Source organism: Bufo bufo, chromosome 1 (genome assembly GCF_905171765.1).
Source record: "Bufo bufo chromosome 1, aBufBuf1.1, whole genome shotgun sequence".
Classification (NCBI taxonomy): domain Eukaryota; kingdom Metazoa; phylum Chordata; class Amphibia; order Anura; family Bufonidae; genus Bufo; species Bufo bufo.
The window spans coordinates 393,281,492-393,305,042 of NC_053389.1; the positions used below are offsets into that span (position 1 = coordinate 393,281,492).

The 23,551-nt window shown below is 43.8% G+C and overlaps 1 protein-coding gene across 2 annotated transcripts in view; it reads left to right on the top strand.

Annotated features, from left to right (window-relative positions):
* The window catches only part of SEPTIN8 (septin 8), a 132,451-nt gene extending 116,570 nt beyond the window's left edge, over positions 1–15,881 (top strand). For both annotated transcript variants that reach the window (XM_040405735.1, XM_040405727.1), the window contains exon 10: positions 15,666–15,881. In XM_040405735.1, coding sequence (XP_040261669.1) covers positions 15,666–15,831 — 166 coding nt within the window. In that variant the 3' untranslated portion in view covers positions 15,832–15,881. The remainder of the gene's footprint in view (positions 1–15,665) is intronic.
* Positions 15,882–23,551: the final 7,670 nt, after the last annotated feature.

A 23,551-nucleotide genomic window follows, 5' to 3' on the forward strand; every position in this document is an offset into this window, starting at 1 on the left:
GTGCATTCTATGTCTTCCACCGCTGGGGAAGGGCTAGGTGGATGCCCGTAGGAAACCCTGGCAGCAGAGTCTTCAAACAGCATAAGAGACTGCTGCATAACTTGAGGCTCAGACAGTTTCCCTGATATGCATGGGGGTGATGTGACAGACTGATGGGCTTGGTTTTCATGCGCCATCTGTGCGCTTTCTGCAGAAGACTGGGTGGGAGATAATGTGAACGTGCTGGATCCACTGTCGGCCACCCAATTGACTAATGCCTGTACCTGCTCAGGCCTTACCATCCTTAGAACGGCATTGGGCCCCACCAAATATCGCTGTAAATTCTGGCTGCTACTGGGACCTGAGGTAGTTGGTTCACTAGGACGTGTGGCTGTGGCAGAACGGCCACGTCCTCTCCCAGCACCAGAGGGTCCACTAACACCACCACGACCATGTCCGCGTCCCTTACTAGATGTTTTCCTCATTGTTACCATTCACCACAATAAGAAAAAAATTATTTGGCCCAATGTATTGAATTCAAATTCAGGCCTTTTTTTTACAGGCACCTAACACTATCTGGCTATCTATTTAGGTACCGTATTACACTAATACAGGCACAGCAGTAATGACAGATTTAGCTGAATACAAATTGTAGGCCTAGTATTTAGGCCCTGGATGACAGGTATCCCTTTTACGGACAGAATTAGACTTGGAAATGCACGGTAGCGTGTGAAGTTATTGAGGATGACCCTATCCATACCTTCAATCTAATATACCCTTTTATGGATAGATTTAACCTTGGCCTGATAGAGCAGAAACCACTAATTTAGGGAATTGCTAAGTTGGGAATTGTATTCAACCCAGAACAAAAACTGTGCTTCGGCAGATGGCAGACAGCAGACAGTATTACAATTGGCTAGCCACAGCTGAAACACCAGATTTAGGCTGGGTTCACACGAGCGTGTCCGGATACGGTGTGTTGCGGCAAACCCGCGCGAGTAGGAATACAATTGCAGTCAGTTTTGACTGCGATTGCGTTCCGATGTTCAGTTTTTATCGCGCGGGTGCAATGTTTTTTGCACGCGCGTGATAAAAAACCGACTGTGGTACCCAGACCCGAACTTCTTCACAGAAGTTCAGGTTTGGGTTAGTTGTAGTGTAGATTGTATTATTTTCCCTTATAACATGGTTATAAGGGAAAATAATACCATTCAGAATACTGAATACAGAATGCATAGTAGGTGATCAATTGAGGGTTAAAAAATTAACTCGCCTCCTCCGCGTAGTTCCCGGTCTCTTCTTTACTTCTTTAATGATGAACTACAGGCTAGGACCTGTGGTGACGTCAGATCACATGCTCCATCACCACGGTGATGGACCATGTGATTGGAGCATGTGATCTGACGTCACCAAAGGTCCTTTAGCCGACAGCTCATCAGAAGAGACTGGGAACTACGCGATCAAGAGGAGAAGGTGAGTTAATTTGTTTATTTTTTTTTTAACCCCTCCAGCGCTATTTTACTAAGCATTCTGTATTCAGAATGCTATTATTTTCCCTTATAACCATGTTATAAGGGAAAATAATACAGTGAATAGACTGTCACCTAGCAACCATGCGTGAAAATCTCACCGCATCCGCACTTGCTTGCGGATGCTTGCGATTTTCACGCAACCCCATTCACTTCTATGGGGCCTGTGTTGCGTGAAAAACACAGAATATAGAGCATGCTGCGATTTTCACGCAACGCACAAGTGATGCGTGAAAATCATCGCTCATCTGAACAGCCCCATTGAAAAGAATGGGTCCGGATTCAGTGCGGGTGCAATGCGTTCACCTACCGCATTGCACCCGCGCGGAAATCTCGCCCGTGTGAACGCAGCCTTAGGGTACTGCTATTTTGGCAATTGTATTTTACCCCTCAATAAAATAGCAAGCACAGCCACAAGACACAAAATGGCCGCCGATCACCCCAGAAAAAAGTGACTGAAAAACGCTCTGGGCAGCCTTAAAACAGTGAGCAATTGAATAGCAGAGGTTGTATGATACACAGCTGTATATCGATCACTTCAGTAAATAAATCCCTGCCTAATCTCGCCCTAACAGCAGCAGCTGCATCCTATCCCTACACTGATCAGAGCAGAGTGACGTGCGGCGCTACATGACTCCAGCTTAAATAGAGGCTGGGTCACATGCTGCACTGGCCAATCACAGCCATGCCAATAGTAGGCATGGCTGTGATGGCCTCTTGGGGCAAGTAGTATTACGCTTGTTGATTGGCTGCTTTGCAGCCTTTCAAAAAGCGCCGAACACAGAACCCGGACTTTTACGAAAATGTTCGTGTTCGGGTCCGTGTCACGGACACCCCAAAATTCTATACAGTTCGGGTTCGCTCATCCCTACACCTGAGGGATTAGGTCATGTGATATTTTTATAGAGCTGGTTGTTACAAACTTGGCGATACCTAATTATGTATACTTTTTATTTATTTATTTCACTTTAACACAATAATAGCATATTTGAAAGAAAATAATGATGTTTTAGTGTCTCCATGTTCTTAGAGCTATAGTTTTTTTGTTTCTTGAGCGATTTTCTTATGTAGGGTCTCATTCTTTGCGGGATGAATATTGTTTTATTGGTACCATTTTGTTCGACATACGCCTTTTTGATCGCTTGGTGTTGCACTTTTTGTTATGTAAGGTGACAAAAATGGCTTTTTATGGCAGTTTTTATTTTATTTTTTTATAGTGTTTATCAGACTATCCATTTTTTTTTCTATTTTTTTATTATGAAATCTGGGGAAAGGGGTGTTTTTTTTTGTTTTTTTTATACACTCTATTTCTGTCCCACTCTGGGACTTCAACTTTTAGGGGTCTGATCTCTGCAATGCTTTACAATACATCTGTATTGTAATGCATTGCCTGTTGGTGTATATCACTGAGTCATACACTAACAGGTTGCCTAGGAGACCCAGCTTGAGGCTGGATCTCCTGGGCACCCATAGAAGGCAGGTCCAGATGCCGTGAAAGTTATTGGGCAGCCTCTGCATGGCATCAGGCTGCCTTGTTATGCCAAAGCAGCGCGGGGACTCGATGCGCTTCTTCACCTGCCGCCAACCATGGTTATGTCGCGGTCAGCGCTGACTGCGGCATAAAGGGGTTAATCTGCTGGTATCGCTGTAAACAGCGATGCTGGCGGATACAGCAGGGGCCCGGCTACCAGGGACTTCCGGACCCCTGCAGTGATCAGGTGCGCACCGCTCAGGTACTATTACGTAAAAATGCGGGAAGTCACTGACTTGCATGACATAATAATACGTCACATGTCGGGAAGGGGTTAAAGAATGTGACCCAGCGTTTTGCTTGGGGACCTTGCCCTTAGGGAGGACACCATAAAACTGGTGACAGATGACCTTTAATCAAGTTATATATAGTCCAAAATGTGACACTGAAACCTACATCCCACAAAATGTTGGGCACCCTGCATGGTTGGTACCTAGTAGCACCTCCTTGAAAAAGTTTTCCAGTTCTGTGAGATTCCTAGGCCATCTTGCATGCACTGCTCTTTTGAGGTCTATCCACAGATGTTCAGATTAGGAGACTGAGGGCCATTGTAAAACAAACATTCAGCTTGTGCCTTTTCAGGATGTCTATTGTGTATTTTGAGGTGTGTTTAGGAACATTATGCATTTGTAGAAGCCAACTTCGGCTTTTTTGCAGTTGGGTTTCGGTTCTGAATTTGCTGGAATTTCATTGAATCCATTCTTCCCTCTACCTGTGAAATGTTCCCTGTACCATTGGCTGCAACATATCCCCCCAAAGCATGATTGATCATCTTCTCCTCCTCCTCCTCCTCCTCTCTCCCCCCCCCCCCAATGCTTAATGGTTGGAGAGGTGTCCTTTTCATGAAATTCTGTGGCCTTTTTTTCTCCAAACAGCCACAATGAGCAAATGTATAATAAATTCTATTTTAACCTCATCGGTCCACAGGACTTGTATCCAAAATGCATGAGGCTTGTTTAGATGTTCTTTTTCAACTTTGCTTAATTTTGTGGTGAGGACGCAGGAGAGATTTTCTTCTGATTACTCTTCCATAAAGGCCATATTTGTGCAGATGTTGCTGAACAAGGAACAATGTGCCACAACTCCAGAGTCTGCAAAATCTTCCTGAATGTCCTTTACAGTTAAGCAGGGTTCTGATTTGCCTTTCTAGCAATCCTACAAGCAGTTGTCTCTGAAATTCTTCTTGGGTGTTCCAGACCTTCTCTAGACCTCCACATTTACAGTCAACTGCCATTTCTTAATTACATTTCAAACTGAGGAAATGGCAACCTGAAAACGCTTTCTTACAGCATTCTCCTGCTTTGTGGCTCTCAACCATTTTCATTTTGATTGTTAAGCAGCTGCTTAGAACCCATGGCTACATAAACAAAAACAAAAAAAATCACAGTAAAAACATCCTGCACGGTATGATATATAAATGTGCGGATGTCCCTGGTCATATTATTGAAGAAAATCTGAGAAATAAGATAATACTGCACTTAATAAAGTAGATGCAAGCATTATATATGGACAAAGCCCTCACTCTATGATAAAATCTGAGACACTTAGGCAATATATTTTTGATCAAAACACATCTGTGCCTGCCTACCACGCACCAAGGTGGTCTCAGGTCAGATGGGTCATACCGTGCAGGATGTTTTTCTCTTTATTTTTTTCTGTAAATTTTTTGTTTATGTAGTATATGCTTGAGGGCGTGGCACCTTCAAGTGTGAATGCGCTCCTATTTTATCTTGGGAGTAGCATTCTTTTGCACTTTTGCCCTTCCTATCTCATAGACTGCCTTGATTAGGTGGTACATATAGGTGTGCTTGCGCCTCCTCCCATTGGTTGCTTGATGCACATGGAGGTGATTAGGAGCAGCACACCATATGTGTGGGTTCTGCGCTCCTGAACATAGAAGTCCAATGGCTTAGAAAGGTTTAGCGTAGGACCCGCCTGACCTGAGACCACCACAGATGTGTTTTGATCAAAATATATTGGCTAAGTGTCTCAGATTTTTATCATAGAGTGAGGGCTTTGTCCATATATAATGCTTGCATCTACTTTATTAAGTGCATTATTATTTTATTTCTGTGATTTTCTTCAATAATATGGCCAGGAACATCCACACATTTATATATCATACCGTGCAGGATGTTTTTATCTTAGGTTTTTTCTGTGATTTTGTTATTTACTGAATCTTGAGTAGCGACAGCTGTGGCAGTCCGATAGTAGTTGAGCCAAAGCATTATCCAGATATGGTATCAAGTTCTGTATGACATCATCAATGAGAATAGGCTGCCTCTGATAACTGAGAAGGAGGTCTTCTAATTCTGGATAATATCCAACTTAAATAGCTCTAAAGGGGCACACATGGGTTTGCTTTTGGGATTCTTACCCTATAAGGCCTCTTTCACACGACCGTTGTGTGCACCCGTGGCCGTTGTGCCGTTTTCCGTTTTTTTTCGCGGACCCCATGACTTTCAATGGGTCCGTGGAAAAAACGGAAAATGCACCCCTCTGAATATCATTGGTGGCCAGTGCGGCCCCCCCCCCCCCTCTATTGTAATAATAGGTTGGTGGCCAGTGCGGCCCCCCCCCCCCTCTATTGTAATAATAGGTTGGTGGCCAGTGCGGCCCCCCCCCCCCTCCCTCTATTGTAATTATTTGTTGGTGGCACAGTGTGCGCCCCCCCCCTCCCTCTATTGTAATAAATCGTTGGTGGCACAGTGTGCGCCCCCCATCGGCCCCCCCTCCCTCTATAGCATTAACAACATTGGTGGCCAGTGTGCGGCCTCCCATCTCCCCCCCCCCCCCCCTTCCCCCATCATTGGTGGCAGCGGAGTTCCGATCGGAGTCCCAGTTTAATCGCTGGGGCTCCGATCGGTAACCATGGCAACCAGGACGCTACTACAGTCCTTGTTGCCATGGTTACTTAGCAATAGTACAATAGTAGAAGATTCATACTTACCTGCTGCTGGCTGCTGCTGCGATGTTCGTGTCCGGCCGGGAGCTCCACCTAAGTATGAATCTTTTACTATTGTACTATTGCTAGTAACCCGCTGCCACCAATGATCGGGGGGGGGGGGGAGATGGGAGGCCGCACACTGGCCACCAATGTTGTTAATGCTATAGAGGGATGGGGGGCGCACACTGTGCCACCAATGTTGTTAATGCTATAGAGGGAGGGGGGGCCGATGGGGGGCGCACACTGTGCCACCAATGTTGTTAATGCTATAGAGGGAGGGGGGGCCGATGGGGGGCGCACACTGTGCCACCAACGATTTATTACAATAGAGGGAGGAAGGGGGGGGGGCGCACACTGTGCCACCAACGAATTATTACAATAGAGGGAGGAAGGGGGGGGGGGGGGGGCGCACACTGTGCCACCAACGATTTATTACAATAGAGGGAGGAAGGGGGGGACGCACACTGTGCCACCAACGAATTATTACAATAGAGGGAGGAAGGGGGGGGGGGCGCACACTGTGCCACCAACGAATTATTACAATAGAGGGAGGAAGGGGGGGGGCGCACTGGCCACCAATGATATTCAAACTGGGGAGGGGGGGGGGGGGGGGGGGGGGGTCTGCCCCCTGCTGCCTGGGAGCCCTGATCTCTTACAGGGGGATATGATAGTACAATTAACCCCTTCAGGTGCGGCACCTGAGGGGTTAATTGTGCTGATCACGGCCCCCTGTAAGAGATCGGATGCTGCTAGGCAGCAGGGGGCAGTCATGTACACAGTTTGTAGTATATTCTAACTAGAAGCGTCTCCATCACCATGGGAACGCCTCTGTGTTAGAATATACTGTCGGAAATGAGGTTTCACGATCTAACTCATATCCGACAGTATATTCTAACATAGAGGCGTTCCCATGGTGATGGGGACGCTTCAAGTTAAAATATACCATCGGATTGGAGAAAACTCAGATCCGATGGTATAAAAGGGACTCCAGACTTTACATTGAAAGTCAATGGGGACGGATCCATTTGAAATGGCACCATATTGTGTCAACGTCAAACGGATCCGTCCCTATTGACTTGCATTGTAATTCAGGACGGATCCGTTTGGCTCCGCACGGCCAGGCGGACACCAAAACGACTTTTTTTTCATGTCCGAGGATCCTCCAAAAATCAAGGAAGACCCACGGACGAAAAAACGGTCACGGATCACGGAAAAACGGGACCCCGTTTTGCGGACCGTGAAAATATACTGTCGTGTGCAATAAGCCTAAGGCTGGGTTCACACGAGCGTGTCCGGATTAGGTCCGGATGCGCCCCGGTGTGTTGCGGCAAAACCGCGCGAGTAGGAATGCAATTGCAGTCAGTTTTGACTGCAATTGCAGTCAGTTTTGACTGCAATTGCGTTCCGATGTTCAGTTTTTATCGCGCGGGTGCAATGTTTTTTGCACGCGCGTGATAAAAAACCGACACTGGTACCCAGACCCGAACTTCTTCACAGAAGTTCAGGTTTGGGTTAGTTGTAGTGTAGATTGTATTACTTTCCCTTATAACCATGTTATAAGGGAAAGTAATAGCATTCTGAATACAGAATGCATAGTACAATAGGGCTGGAGGGGTTAAAAAAAATAAACTCATTAACTCACCTTCTCCTCTTGATCTCGAAGTTCCCGGTCTCTTCTTTACTTGAGTTGTGGGCTAAAGGACCTTTGAGTTGAGTTTACTGATGAGTTGTGGGCTAAAGGACCTTTGAGTTGAGTTTACTGATGAGTTGTGGGCTAAAGGACCTTTGGTGACGTCAGATCTCATGCTCCAATCACATGGTCCATCACCGTGGTGATGTACCATGTGATTGGAGCATGAGATCTGACGTCACCAAAGGTCCTTTAGCCCACAACTCATCAGTAAACTCAACTCAAAGGTCCTTTAGCCCACAACTCAAGTAAAGAAGAGACCGGGAACTTCGAGATCAAGAGGAGAAGGTGAGTTAATGAGTTTATTTTTTTTAACCCCTCCAGCCCTATTGTACTATGCATTCTGTATTCAGAATGCTATTATTTTCCCTTATAACCATGTTATAAGGGAAAGTAATACAGTTTATAGACTGTCACCTAGCAACCATGCGTGAAAATCGCACCGCATCCGCACTTGCTTGCGGATGCTTGCGATTTTCACGCAACCCCATTCACTTCTATGGGGCCTGCGTTGCGTGAAAAACGCAGAATATAGAGCATGCTGCGATTTTCACGCAACGCATAAGTGATGCGTGAAAATCATCGCTCATCTGAACAGCCCCATAGAAATGAATGGGTCCAGATTCAGTGCAGGTGCAATGCGTTCATCTACCGCATTGCACCCGCGCGGAAATCTCGCCCGTGTGAACGCAGCCTAACACTAACATTCCCTGCCTACAAGCAGAGTAATAGCTATTTAAGGTGGATATTATCCAGAATTAGAGGACATCTTTCTCTGTATTCTCATTGATGACATCACACAGAACTTGATACCATATCTGGATAATGCTTTGGGTCAACTATGCGTTTCCCCGAAAATAAGCCCTAGCGCTATTTTGCAGGGTTATTGGAGTAGGCTTAAAATATAAGCCCTAGATACAGCTGTATTTTATGTAAAGGGAAGGTGGGGGAAATGTGCAGGCTGCTGCAGCTCAGGAGTTCTCACTAATAGCTCCTGAGCTGCCATGAAACTGTGGGCAGGCGGGCAGCGCAGGCTTCAGTGAAGCCGCCAGCCCGAACATACATCTCGACACTAAGCAGCACCTGACGAGCGGGCAGCTTCACTAAATGCTAAATTATGCCGGCAGCCCGCGCTTCCCTTCACTTTCACGTTGGGCTGGCGACTTCTCTGTATGCCTTGTACTGCCACCAGCCCGCACGTTCTTACTTACATGAAGGAGGCAGTAGGATATCTCTCCCGTGCCGTGTCTGCTCTCCTTGGTACCGTAGATTGTTGCCTAGGTCCCTTGGGTAAGGACAGCTCAGGGGCAATATACGGTACCAGAATTAAAAGTGTGGCAAATATGACTACAACCCCCCCCTCGTCATAAGAAATGCACCCATGTACTGCAGTATATAGGTGCATTCCTATGGATGGGGGGGGGGGGGTTATAGTCATATTTAATATAAACACTGTTCTGTAATTGGCATGTGTCTATATGAAATATGTTCATGAGGCCAAAATAAGCCCTACCACAATAATAAGCCCCAACCCTTTTTTAAGAGAAAAAAATAAGACCCTGTCTTATTTTTAGAGAAACACGGTATCTGGTTGACTACTGAATCGTGAGTAGCAACAGCTGTGGCAAATAACCCACAAAAAATTTATCAAATACTGACCCTCCTATCATAGATAGTGTACTTATTATCATCCATATGTGATGATTGTTCCAGGTAGCAAGGGATGTGTATACCAAGTTTCGTTGAAATCAAAGGTTGCGTTTTTGAGTGATCGCGGAACATTTATATTTATATTAGTTCTTACAGGCCACTCATGCCATGTGCAAATTTCAGTGCACGTTGGCAGTGAAAGGGTTAAAAGACGTAGTACTAGATTACTACAAGGAATATATTACAATAAAAAAAAAGTTGTGTCTTATAGGCACCAGATTTAATGAAATCAGACAATACAGCCAACATGACTGAAATTAGTATATCAGGATTTGCCTTACAGTCATCAGGCAACTCACAGTTTCAGGTTTATAAAAACAAAACATGAAATAAATACAACGTAACCTACAACTTACCATGAATATAAAAGGATGTTGTTATATCTTTTCCATTAACCACTGTAAAGAAACAATGATACTGAACATGAGAAGACCATGCACCCTCTGTCCAGGACTGTACTGAACATCAGCCTTGGCACTCCTTGTGGAACAAATTGTAATGAAAGTCTTAAAGCCAAAAAAACATTTAAACATAAGATGGTGCTTTTCTTCTGCACCCTTAACAATACTCAAAACATACAGGTAACTTTGTAACGATTTTTTTTCCAGATTTTTTTTTTTACACAACATAAAAGTAAAATAAAAGCCAAGATCACATTATTTATGCACAAACACATAAGGGTAAAACAACTAGCTGCCCACTGTTCAAAGAAATAAAAAGGTGCTATTAATGTGACATGTATACTTCTTTAGCACAGTATAATAAAAAGTACTTAATCTGTTACAATAAAATAATATAAAAGTAACATATTACAAAGACACGCCTGGCCTCATGTAGAACAACTATTTTAAGCAAGACAGTAAGTATTGCCCATACTAGCTGATCAGATTATTCATTTTCAAACCTGGCCGGCAACACTGCCTTTGTTAAAACAATTTACCGCACATGTATGAGAGTCATTAGGCTTTAGATGAACTTATAATAAAATACATAAAATGAGGAAAAGGTCCAAACTTAGTCATATTGAACCGAGAAAAATGCTTCCGAGTTGAGTTTATTCCCAGAATAAGGACAAACCAGGACCATTGATGGGCTAAACCATTAAAGTAGAACAGGCTGGTACTGAAAGATTTAAGGGAGATGCATAATAGTGGTGCAAAAGAAAGTGGAATAGTTGTCCGTGGCAAACAGATGCTGCCTGTTTTTCAAAGGTCCTTTGCTAAATGAAAGCAGCAAACTAACTGGTTGCTAAGTCAGCCATGGGTAACTACTCCAAATTGTCTATGCTCCATTTTTGTTATATCCCCATCATTGTATGAATCACCCTTGCTCCTAGACCAGAAATCCCTGAGTAGTAGTATTTGAGAAATAGTCATACTAGCACGTGTGAAATATCATCCAATGTGACACCTTGATGCAAGTACTGTAAATGGTATCAGTCTGAAGGAAATCCCTATTTATATGCCTCATTAGGCATCACTGAGGGGGACCCCTGTTCAGGCAACCGTAAAGCAGAGAAGAGGCCCACTAGAAGCAGATACTGTTCTGGCAGACTGCCCAGCCATGAACGAAATGGTTTTCTATTCACATATGCCTTTTCTTTAAAGGGATTCTACACCTGTTTCTTACTGATGATCTATCCTTTGGATAGGTCATCAGCATCTGATTGGTGGGGGGGGGGGTCCAAAACCTCTCCCCCGCCAATCAGCTGTTTGAAAAGGCAGTGTCCAGGCTTTTTTAAGTGATGGTCCATCCTCTCAGGATAGGCCATCACTGGCTGATCGGCAGAGGTCCGACACCCCGTATCCCTGCTAATCAGCTGTTTGGGTGTAGATCCATCGCTAAAACTACACAGCACCATCAACGTTCTAGTGGACAGTTCAGCACTGCTCCCACTGAAGGCTGGACAACCTTAATATAAATGGATGGATGTTTTTATTTTAAGTAGCCACCTTTTAGACTAGCCCACATTTTCTATATGAATGTGTGTGGATTAATCCACCATATGGATCAGTTCAGGTCACTCCCCATGAAATTAAATTACCAGGGGAAAACCAAGGAACACAAAACTCTCTACACAATAGATTCCTACTAAAATTATAGGAGAACATCAAATAAAAAAATCCCTTGGCCCTTGAATACTTATGTAAATAGGCAACATATATTTGAAAGGGAATCGGTCAGGAGGTTCATATTGTCCAAGCAACAAGCAGAATCTCAAGAGGCTCCCTGGTTACAAACAGCAATGTTTTATATTGAAATATAGTTTACAATGTGCTAGGAACTAGGAGAATAGTCATAGGGACAGCTACTCCCTATCACACTTGGACAAGTCTCTCTCTATGAGCAAATGGCAAAATACATGTCAATGAAAGGAGCCCCCAAGATTATCCTCCAAGGGTCATTTTTAAACTATGGGGGTCATTTATTACACTGGTGTAAAGTAGAACTGGCTTAAGTTGCCCATAGCAACCAATCAGATTCCATCTTTCATTTTTCACAGCTCCTTTGGAAAATGAAAGGAGGAATCCGATTGTTTGCTATGGGCAACTAAGCCAGCTCTACTTTACACCAGTGTAATAAATGACCCCCTATGTTTCCTCTAAATCACTGCAGTAACCTGGGAGCCTGTCTTGATTTGGGCAGCATGAATCTCCTGACAGGTTCCCTTTACATACTTATACCTTAATGTAATGGCAATGGATGGAGGAACACTTGCAGTGCAATTGTGGCAGCATGTTTGGCAATACTTGTTGACAGCGTGCCTGGTTTAAAGCAAAAGAAAAATCTAGAGGCACACATGCACCCCATGTACTCGCAGGGTTGCTTTGGCACCAGCAAATTGTGGCGACTTTTGCCAGAGATTCATTCTATAGGCCTTCTACTAATCCTGATGTGGGCACTGTCAGGGGAGGACATAGCCTACTCTCTGCTGCCACTAGCTGTGACTTTTTGTGAGTTTCATTCATCTCCACATGGTCTTCATTGTACAGATGTTGAAACCCATCATAAAACTCATCAGTTTCCATTGCAAGAGTGGCCTCCTGAGCTGACTTGAAATCTTGTGTGAGAGTCTGGTTCCTTTTGACTGTGGAACATGTTACTGAAGGAAGACAATAAGAGGCTTGATCCTTGATACATGTCTGAATGTCTTGGTTGGCAGAAATGAAAATGTACAGAGGATTGGATGGCGTCTCAAGGCGTCGATCAACCAGCTCTTTACAGTGAATGAACTCAGCATTGTCAACCTGTAGAAAACATACAGAGATTAGGCTTAAGTTTCAGAATTTCATATGGTTCTATACAAAATAAATAATAAAAAATAATTAATACACATGGTACATTATTGTGAGGGATAATGGAATTGGGATTGTCCAAGTTAAAATAAAATAATACTATAAATGTAATAAAACAAATGAAGTGATAGTCACCTGCTGCTTCCTGTACCATACTCCAGTCCTCCCATCAATGTTGGTTTTCCTGGCTGCAGAGATGATCTGTGCACACAGGTCACTGCTGCAGCCAATCACTGGCCTCAACGGTCATGCATCATATACTGCTGAGGCCAATGATTGGCCACACAGTGACCTGTGTGCAGGGATCGTCACCACTGCAGCCAGGAAGAGGACATCACCACTGCAGAAGCAGTGCACGTGGCTGGAGCTACAGGGTAGAAGATTGGCGAGTATGACTATTTTATCACATTTACTACTGCTGGGGAAGCATTTATTTAACTTGTATCACCCCTTTAAGCTACAGTTCTCGTTTGCTCTGCTGGGGAATTCTGTCTGGCTTTGACATAATTAACAGCAAGAATTGTGCAGTCTACATCAAAGTAAATGAGGTTGTCACAATTTGGTATAAAATGCACACCACAATGCCAATGAGAATAGAGCCTCAGAAATCCTATGTCTGGTTAAGACAAAGGACACAATCCAGAAACAAAATTACTTGCCAACTTGTCAGTTTGTGCAATCATGTATATTAAGCAGTCTTTCACATTCAAGGTTTTTGATAGCTGCCTAAAAGGTACATTCACATGACCATATTTATGGTTCTGCATCCGTTCTGCAATTTTGTTGAATGGATGAGGACCCATCATTTCAATGGGGTTGCAAAAGATGCGGACAGCACACCATGTGCTGTCCGCACCCATACTTCCATTCCGCCCCCCCCCCCCCCCCCAGAAAATAGAGCATGTTCTATTCTTGTCCGCAAAAAGGCATTTCTATCATAGGGCTGGCCTTGTGCGTTCTGCAAAATGCATACAGTCGTGTGAATGTACCTTAAAGCAGTATCCCTCAACTCCAGTCCTAAAGTAGCCACAAAACGTCATCACTACCTTAAGAGGACCTTTCATCAGGCTAGCTCTAGTCGAATTATTATCCTGCCTTATAGGGCGACCCCCCCCCCCCCCCCCCCTCCTCAGACTAGGGCTAAACTGATGAAAGGTCCTTTTTAAAATGTATCCATCATCACGATTTTTTTTTTGATTTTTTTTTGGCATAGTCGGTAGTACATATGAGTATGTAGCACTTTAGGAGGAAAGTGACATATTCCTCACCCTCCAGCAACCTTAGTCCACTTTTCCTCGCTTGCAAATCTCCTACATCCTCCTTATTTTCCACTGAATAAAAAGTAATGCAGCAGAGTGCAACAGAAGCTGAAGACATGGGAACGCCTCAAAATACTCTGTACAGCACTATAGTATGTGTTGGCAGCAGGAAACCATGCTAAGGTAAGGGCAACCATCAATGCCAGGAACAGTCTACGGAAGTTATTCCCCCCTTAGCCCCCTGGCCAAGAATGGAATAACCCGAGTGGCGGTTGTAGGCTCCGTGTTTCCATAACTCCCTTAGCAGTGAATGTTAGCTGCACAAGCAGCACAGCACGTAGGGCTACGCCATTTCATAACTCCCAAAATGGAAACAGGGTGGCCTGCTGTGCTATGCTGTTTGCTTAGCTCCCATTCACTGCTACGGGAGTTGCTGAAACTGCAAAGTGCAGTCAGCTTGGATTTTTCAGTAAATTCCCCCAAATTCAAAGTTTCTTTAATTGCTGAAGGACACGCTCATGCTCCAACACCAAAGCAAACCGTAGACATGGGATAAATGTTAACAGAAATTGCCTGTATTATTTCATGTACTTATATAGATAGCGCTACTATATTCTGCAGCGCTTTACAGACATTAGCATCACTCTGTCACCAATGGGGCTCACAATCGGTATGTCTTTGGAGTGTGGGAGGAAATCGGAGTACCAGGAGAAAACCCACGCAAACACGGGGAGAACATACAAACTCCATGCAGATGTTGTCCTTCGAACCTAGGACCCCAGTGCTTGCATCTCATTTATAAATTATGGCCTTTCTTGCACTGGTAACACACACAATCGGTCAAAAATTTTGATGCATTGTGCTACATGATCCAAGCACTAACTATCCATGAGCTGAATATTTGATCAGATGTTATTAAAGTTTTGTTTTTTTGTTCTCCTATCCGTTTCATCTGCTGATCTATGACTGCAGGGCTGTAAATGTTTGAAGCGATATTAGCCAAAAGTAATACAAAAAGTGTTCAATCATATGGTTAAAATCTCATGTCTATAGCCAGCTTAAGGCGTTTGCTTCAAAACATCTCGCCTTTATTTTTTCAGCCAATAAATTATGAGGTCATTCAAGGGCAGCAGTAAGGAATAAGCTGAATGCAGCACCTTTAAGAGGGTTTAAATGTCTCCTCTATCCCAGTTAAGTATGTGTGCTGCAACTCCCGTCTCTTTGGGACTACCGAATCGAAGCTCTCAGTACTCTCCGCCAGTCCCATAGAGATGAATGGAGCGGCAGCAGGGAGACATAGGATGCCCATTCTCATGATCGGTGGGAGTCTCAGTTGTCAGACACGTATTTCCCATCTTGTGGATAGTGGAAATGTTTTAAAACGTGGCATAATCCCTTGATGGGATGACTGAGGGGAGCAAGGACATAAATCACAACAGAAGACATACAAATAGAATGTATAATCCTGGAAAGACAGACAAAGCATAACAGAAGAAACACTGAGGTAGATACACTGAGGTATTTGTATGAATTGGCATAGTCAGGTTCAGAGATTATTCTCCGAAATGTTATGTGCTCCACGGATGAGGGGGATGGATAAATAAAGACTCTGGTAGCTTTGAAGATAAGTGGTGACAGCCAAGTTTCTTTTCCTTTTCCAAATCTCTCACTAATATTATCTATAGGAAAATAACAGATATTCTACCTACCTTTATTTTCTTCAGCAGTTCGGTCATAACAGGGAACCAGTCGAGCGTCATCCTCTCCAACTCCAAGATGATAATTGCCAAGGCCAGTGTGGAGCCTCTGAACTGTAATAACTGGTGGCATGCCATGCAGTGCTGTAGCTGCTTAGTCAAGAGTGCAACATGGAGAGAAGGATTCATCTGAGAGAAGCCACCAAAGAGATGAGGCCAGTTGGACATCACCATGGCATGGAACTGTAGGAAGAAAAGCAAATGTCTATGTTGACTGTCTTCATTTTTTTCACTTATGATGACCAAACATGGCTGAATGCAGCTCACATCAAAAAGGCTAAAATGTGACCACTTCTTGTGTTCATACATCATCATTACCCATTGGACTACTACACCTCTATTGAATGTAACTGTGTTCTCTGAACACAACCAATTGTGTGTTTTGTTCCTTGGCTATATTCGTAATCCTTGGTTATGCTCCGATTTAACTCGCCAAATGTGACGTTATCCATGGGCTACCATGAGTAACAATTTACAGGTCAGAAAATCATGTGAATACGCCATGTTTCAACTATTACCTATCAAAAAGTCCCTTTACATGAGTAAACTTCTGCCAGTAAAATAACTGCCTAGGGGGAGGCAATAGACGTGAATTATAGGGGTTGTTCACCTTTGGGGAACTTTCTGTCAGAACTTCCCACACTGCACGGTTCCATCACCTGCAGTCCCCTGCCGTCGCCTCACTCTCTGCATGTCAACTTCTGGTTTGATGTGGGTTATGTGCCCACTGTGGGGTCATGAGTGCCCCCTTGTGTCATGTGACCCAGCAGACCGGAACAAGGCAGAAGCGGCGGGGAAGCGAAAGAGTTGGAGCAGGCAAGTATGCTTCCCTCTGCAGGACTTGCAGAAAGGCCCTTGAAGGTGAACAAACCCTTTAAAAATCATTCTAGCCAATCAGAAGGGTCACACATTTCCCATTCCTCCAGTATTAGAATTATGCAGGGATTATAAAGTTGGAACCATGTCAGAGCTTTACAACTATGTTCTTCATCAGGGTACTCTCCCACTATATGCCAGGCCAAGCTTCAGAACTATACATACTCAGAGCACTAGATAAACAAATCTAAAACCTGCTCCCAAGATAAAGCCCTGATCCCTCTAGATACAGTTTTGCCTTAATACCTATTTTTTCTGCTTGAATGCGAGTCACCATCCAGCAGAGAACAGGTCACAGACACATTCACAGGACCTTACAAGTGCCACCTCAAGGATACTTGAAGCTCCAGGCGTACAATGTGTCCAGACAGCTTTGTATGTACAGTGTTATTCGAATGAAAAGCAGAGTCAGAAATATTTTTGCAAGATGTTAATATTTCATCGAGTAGAAAATTTAAAGTGGAATAGATTTTTTTTTTTTATTAAAAAAAAATAAAAAATGAAAGTGATTTTTGTCCAACTAAGTCAGTGACTTGCAAATAGCTTCTTTACTATAGAACTGGAAGTAGCAGATTTGTGCATACATGTGTATATCGTGTACAATCATACAGTCACCTATCCTTACAATGTTCAGGAAGTCCACGGGTGTGGATGTGTACAGATCCCACTGCAGTTTATCTAGTATGATCCTCTCCATCCTTAAGATCTCTGCAGAGGAGTACATGCAGCCACTCTGCACTGCAAGCTTCTTCACTGATGGTATTACCTACAATAAACATAAGTTGAGACAAAACTTTTTACTCTTGTGTTGCATTATTGAAAGAAACAATGAAGTGATTTAAAGGGGTTGTGAAAAGTTTGCAAGTTATTCTCTATCCACAGGACAGGGGATAACTAAACTGCTACAGAGAGGGATCAGTTTTCATTGGAGAAAAGAAAAACCTACAATGATGTTAGGGGGCCTACACTACACAGAATGGTGCGAATGCTGCAATATGAAAGCAAGAAGGTAAACATTTGTTGTGTCTGGATGTTCCTTGGTCTGAGGGTTTATCAGCACTTCCTTTATTTCCGCTGGGTTTCTTCTCAGTCCTATCTCCATATCAGTATGTGCAGCTATATCGCATAGTCCTCCAGAAATCTCAAACTGCCATCAGCGTCACCCTGCCAATAGATTAGTCCTCTACATTTCCAGTTTAACACAGAACAATTTGTTTTTAAAGGAGTTTTCCAATAAAGTAACAAAAAGGAGTAACACCTTAACAATCCCCTGCCAATGCTTCCATGGTCCCCCAGCTCAATCAAAGTTTATTTTTCTACAGTGTCTACGGTATTTTGTATGATCTTTGCTCTTTAAGGTGCAAGATCTTACAGTACCAATTACATAAGAGTAGAAATGCATGCTGTACAAGTATTGTCATCAGGAAACAAAGATCTCAGCAGGCTTGACAGTCATACCTCATCCTCTTCATTGGTTTTAGCTGCAAGGTATAGGCATGTGACGGCAATGCACTGAAGATACTTCCCCTGGACCTATAAAAAAAAAAAATTAAATTAAAAGTGTTTTTGTGTGAAGCTAGAAGAGACACACGTTAGAAAGTAAAATCAGAAGAGTACAACTTATTACAAGTGACAGATCGCCAGCACATACTGCACTTTTAAACTGCCCACAATGCCTGGTAGAGCAGGCTCCCCATATTATACACAACTTTACCTACCAAATACAGTTCTTCAATATGAAGAATCTTTTAATCCTTATAAAATTATCTAGTAACTGCACAAAGGCCAGCCAGCCCTCTCTCAATGAATTGCACTGCGCATGCGCTAATGATGTAGGCGGGACAAGCTGCTGCTCCTCTCTATTGGGTGTACTGCTTACATCAGCGCATGTGCAGTACAGTACATGGACACAGATGACTGCACCACTATCACTATCAACGTACAGGGCACATGAGGGTCATTACTTTACCTTTACAGATGCTAAAATGCGATTCAGGGTGCTAACTGCCAAGCCAAATGTGTCCGGGTAGAACTTAAAGCGCAGCTTTAATCCTTCCATCCGGATCACAGTCTGTTCATATTGCGTCGGAGAGATATCTGTGCCCTGGAGGGACAAATTCAAATTAGAAAATTTTGGAAAAAATTGTATGATGTAGTAATGCCCTAGTGGCCAACACTCAAAGGTGGGGTGCTGTGGTAAATCACAGTGGTGGCAAGAATACTTCAGGACTGCAGATGTTATGTCCACACTACTGAAAGTGAATGAAGATACTGGTGTAAGAAGTAAGTGAAGCAGAGGGTGGGATCTCTCACCTGCACGTTGTGTCTAACATCAGGGACCTGGTACTAGCTATTGCTCACAGCAAAGAAACTACTAATAAAGAGATATTCCCATCTTTGAACTTAAAGAGGTTGTCTCCCTTCAGCGAATGTTATTTATCATGTAGACAAAGTTAAAGGGTTTGTCCAGGCTTTTCAGATATCCTCAGGAATAGGTCATCAATTTCAGATCGGCGATAATCTGTATGAAGAAAATCCCCTGCCTCTCTTCATGCTCGCTGTCTACATAGCAGTGGCGAACAGAAAGAGACAGGAGATGGTACGCACAGACTGCATGTGCCTGCTCTTCATACAGCTGATCGGCAGGGGTGCAGTGTGTCGGACCCCCACCAATCTAATACTGATCACCTATCCTGAGAATAGGTCATCAATATGAAAAGCCTGGAAAACCTCCTTAATACCAGGCATTACTAATGTATTGGGATTGTCCATATTGCTTCTTTGCTGGCTGGATTCATTTTTCCATCACATTATACACTGCTCATATCCATGGTAATGACTAGGGATCAACCGAATTATCGGCCGATATTCAGGATTTTGAACGTTATCGGCATCGGCATCTATTTTGCTGATATTCCGATAACTTATTGGGAACACAGAACGCGCTGCACTCACCGCTCTCTGTGTTCCCTCAGCAGCACAGGGGAGAAGGAAGCAGTGTCTCCCTCCCCCTGTGCTGCTGCTGCCGCTGATTAGAGGAGAGAGGACAAAAGAAGGGGAGGGGCTGTGGCCACCGCTCCACCAATGAATTTAAGTCTTTCATTAATTCATATACAGGAGGCGGGAGCTGTCTGCAGGATCACATAGCCGGCTCCGGACCTCTATGAGCTGTAGCTGTGGACCGCGGTAGTTAACCCCTTAGGTGCCGCGGATCGCAGCTACCGCTCATAGAGGTCGGGAGCCGGCTATGTGATTCTGCAGCCAGCTCCCGCCTCCTGTATATGAATTAATGAAAGACTTATCTTCATTGGTGGCGCAGTGCGCCCCCCACCCCCATCCCAGTATTAATCATTGGTAGCAGTGGCCACAGGATCCCCTCTCTCCTGCTCCTCCGATCGGAGCCCCAGCAGTGTAAGCCTGGGGCTCCGATCGGTTACCATGGCAGCCAGGACGCTATTGCACAAAGCACAGAGCAGCAGGGACAGTGTGAGATCCTATTCACCCTGATAGATCTCTATCAGGGTGAATAGGACAAGGGTTCTAGTCCCTAAGGGGGCTAAAAGTTAGTAAAAAAAACAAAACAAAACACTAAAATATTTAGTATAAATGAAAAAGAAAGATTAACAAAAAAAAAAACCACACGTTAACAATAAACATAAATTTTCATCAGATGTGTATGATTTTTTATTTTTTTTTCAAAAATGAAAATTCCCAGAATATCGGTATAAATTATCGGCTATCGGCCTGAAAGTTCACAAATTATCGGTATCGGCCCTAAAAAAATCAATATCGGTTGATCCCTAGTAATGACCACCCTGCAATCTATCAGGGGAGGTCATGCTTGCACAATATAGGAAAAGACGGCGGCCTATAGGCACTCCTGTGGTCCCAGCCACCAGATGGGCCACTGCTTTTTCCTAAGCTGTACAAGCACATCCATCGCTGATGGATTGTAGGGTGGTTATAACCCATGGAAACGAGTAGTGTATAATATGATGGAAAAATTAATCCAGCCAGCAAAGGAGGCAATATGGACAATCATGATACATTAGTAAGTGCCTTGTATTAACTTTCTCTACATGATAAATGCCACTTGCTGAAGTGAGACAGCCCCTTCAGGGCTCCAGATGGCGACCAAAATGATCGCCAATGCGACTTGGAATTGCAAAATGGCGACAAGACTTTGTAGTCTTGTCGCCATTTGCGCCTAAACCCTCCGCTGCTCTGCCTCTAAGAAAAAAAGGCTTTCATCCAGCAGAGACACACTGCAGCCGTCTGCTGGATGAAGATCCGCTCGCTCACACTACTCGGCATAGAGGGTGGGCGTGGCTTGGGTTCCCGCATCTTGTGCTTCCGCTTCCAGCAGTCTGCTTCTGAATTCACAAGTCTGTAAGATCCCGGCCCGGAGTCCTGCTGAGTGCAGGAGCGCACGGCGTCATTGGTTGCTATGACGCCGTGCGCTTCCTGCTGCAGCCGCAGTACAGTGATACACTGGTATAGATCATACCAGTGTATTACAGTACTGCGGCGGCAGCAGGAAGCGCACGGCGTCATAGCAACCAATGACGCCGTGCGCTCCTGCACTCAGCAGGACTCTGGGCCGGGATCTCACAGACTTGTGAATTCAGCACTCCTGCATCGCAAATCCCGTCAAGCTCCCAGCAGACCTTGGGTTCCCACTGGTCACTGGTCTCTACTTAATGGTCCAGTCTCCACAAGCAGGAAATGCCAGGAGACGCCTGCTCAGCCAATCACTAGCTATGGCGCTATACTTTTCTCGGCTAGTGATTGACTGAGCTGCCGAGACCAGTGGAGATCCATTAAGCATTGAAATAGGAGTGGCAGGGGATCAGTGGTGGTGAGTATTGATTCTTTTTAAACCACCCTGAGCACTGTACTAAAAATTTTGCCTCCCCTGTCAACTCCTTTTAATATTTTTCCAAATCAGCAGTAAATGACATATGTACAGTTACTGTCTGATTTCTAGTGTGTTCCTGGTTTAAGCTGTCCATGCACTAATGATTGACAGCCTTGACACCTTTTTTTTTTTTTTTTCTGGCACCTATAACAGGAGTTAGATTGCGGTGTTAGATTATTTTCAGTCATTGCAGGTGCTGATGGCCTAGTAAAAAAGTAAATTAAAAGCTCATGGTACGGTACTGTTCACAGACCTGCCTCATTAGGCATGTACCAGCTGACTTCATCAACATGCACTGCTTAAAGGGGTTATTGTGTCCTCTCAGACTTAGGCCTCTTGCACACGACCGTATGCATTTTGCGGTCTGCAAAAAATGGTTCTGCATAAAATACGGATGACGTCCGTGTGCATTCTGTATTTTGCGGAACGGAACAGCTGGCCCCTAATAGAACAGTCCTATCCTTGTCCGTAATGCGGACAATAATAGGACATGTTCTATTTTTTTTTGCGGAACAGAAGTACGGACATACGGAAACAGAATGCACACGGAGTAACTTACGTTTATTTTGCAGACCCATTGAAATGAATGGTTCCCTATACGGCCCGCAAAAAAAAAAAAAAAACAAGCGGAATGGACATGGAAAGAATATACACGTTCGTGTGCATGAGGCCTTAGACGGCTTATATGCTCCTAAGCATCCCAGCTATATTATATATATTTTAAATTTGGCGACTAAAAATTTCATTTGGCTCCTAAATTTTTCAGGTTAGGAGCCAATGGCTCCTTCATATTTTTTTTTGTCTGGAGCACTGCCCTTTAAGGAGTCGACCCTTGGGTGGATGTCCAGAATCTAATACAATCAAGTTCCATGAATATTGGATATTATGAGAATGGATTAGCGTAGCGGCCGTGTACATACCTTGATAGTGGAATCTAAAAAGCATGGAACTTTCCACTTGCTAGCTTCTATGAGAAGTGCATTCTCCAGCAGTATTTCCAGGCGCTGGCTCTCTGAAAGCCCTGTGCACTTCATTTCTGGAACTGGTGTCGACAAATCCAGTTTCTATACCAAGCATAGATATCTACAGAGCAGAAACAAAAATCATTAAAATGTTAAAAATGTGCGGACTTAGGATCTGACCACACTGACAACGTAGTTCTGTTAGGTCTTCATTGCTCTTGACATAGTTTGCTAAACAATTCTGACTGATGAAAGACACAAACCATGTTAAGTCAATGCGACCATATCAGTCATGGGTGCTAGAAACATGGAATCCATGAACCCAGTGTGAACATAGACTCTTTTTTCCCTAGAAAGAAGGTAAAAACATAAGGGGAGATTTAGCAAACTGGTGTAAAATAGAACTGACTTAGTTGCCCATAGCCACCAATCAGATTTCACCTTTCATTTTCTACAGGAGCTCTGAAAAATGAAAGGCGAATGCTGATTGGTTGCTATGAGCAACTAAGCCAGTTCTACTTTACACCAGTTTTGATAATTCTACCCTATGGAATCCATGAACCCAGTGTGAACACAGACTTAACACAGACATTTTTTTCCTAGAAAGCAGGTAAAAACTTAGTCCCAGTTAGGATTCTGCCCCTGCTCTACAATAGTGAGGCTTCATCCTTGTAACTTCTTGCCCATCGGTCACAACCCTTTGACCGCACTATCCATGTGGAGGTGCGCTGTAGGGCACCACGGGGACAAGTGGTCACATAAGATAATCACAGTGAGAAATTACAGCCATATTTCTTACATATGACCAAGCCTTTTAGGCAGTCAGGATGAACGGCAGATTCTCAACTTGTACTGGTACAAAATGACTCACCGTCCCATGATTTGCAGGTCAGGTTCGTAGAGAGAAAACAAAAGTACAGAGGAAATTGTGATCGGGACAAAAAAATAAATAAAAAACTAAATGAAATATTGATCACTAGTGTCCTGAAACATATATTTTACATCTGTTCAACTAGATTGGTGGTGCCATATTATAAAATACACCAAAAGGAAATCTATAAAATGCCTTTTCTGGGCACTATCTCAGCCTCCAGTGA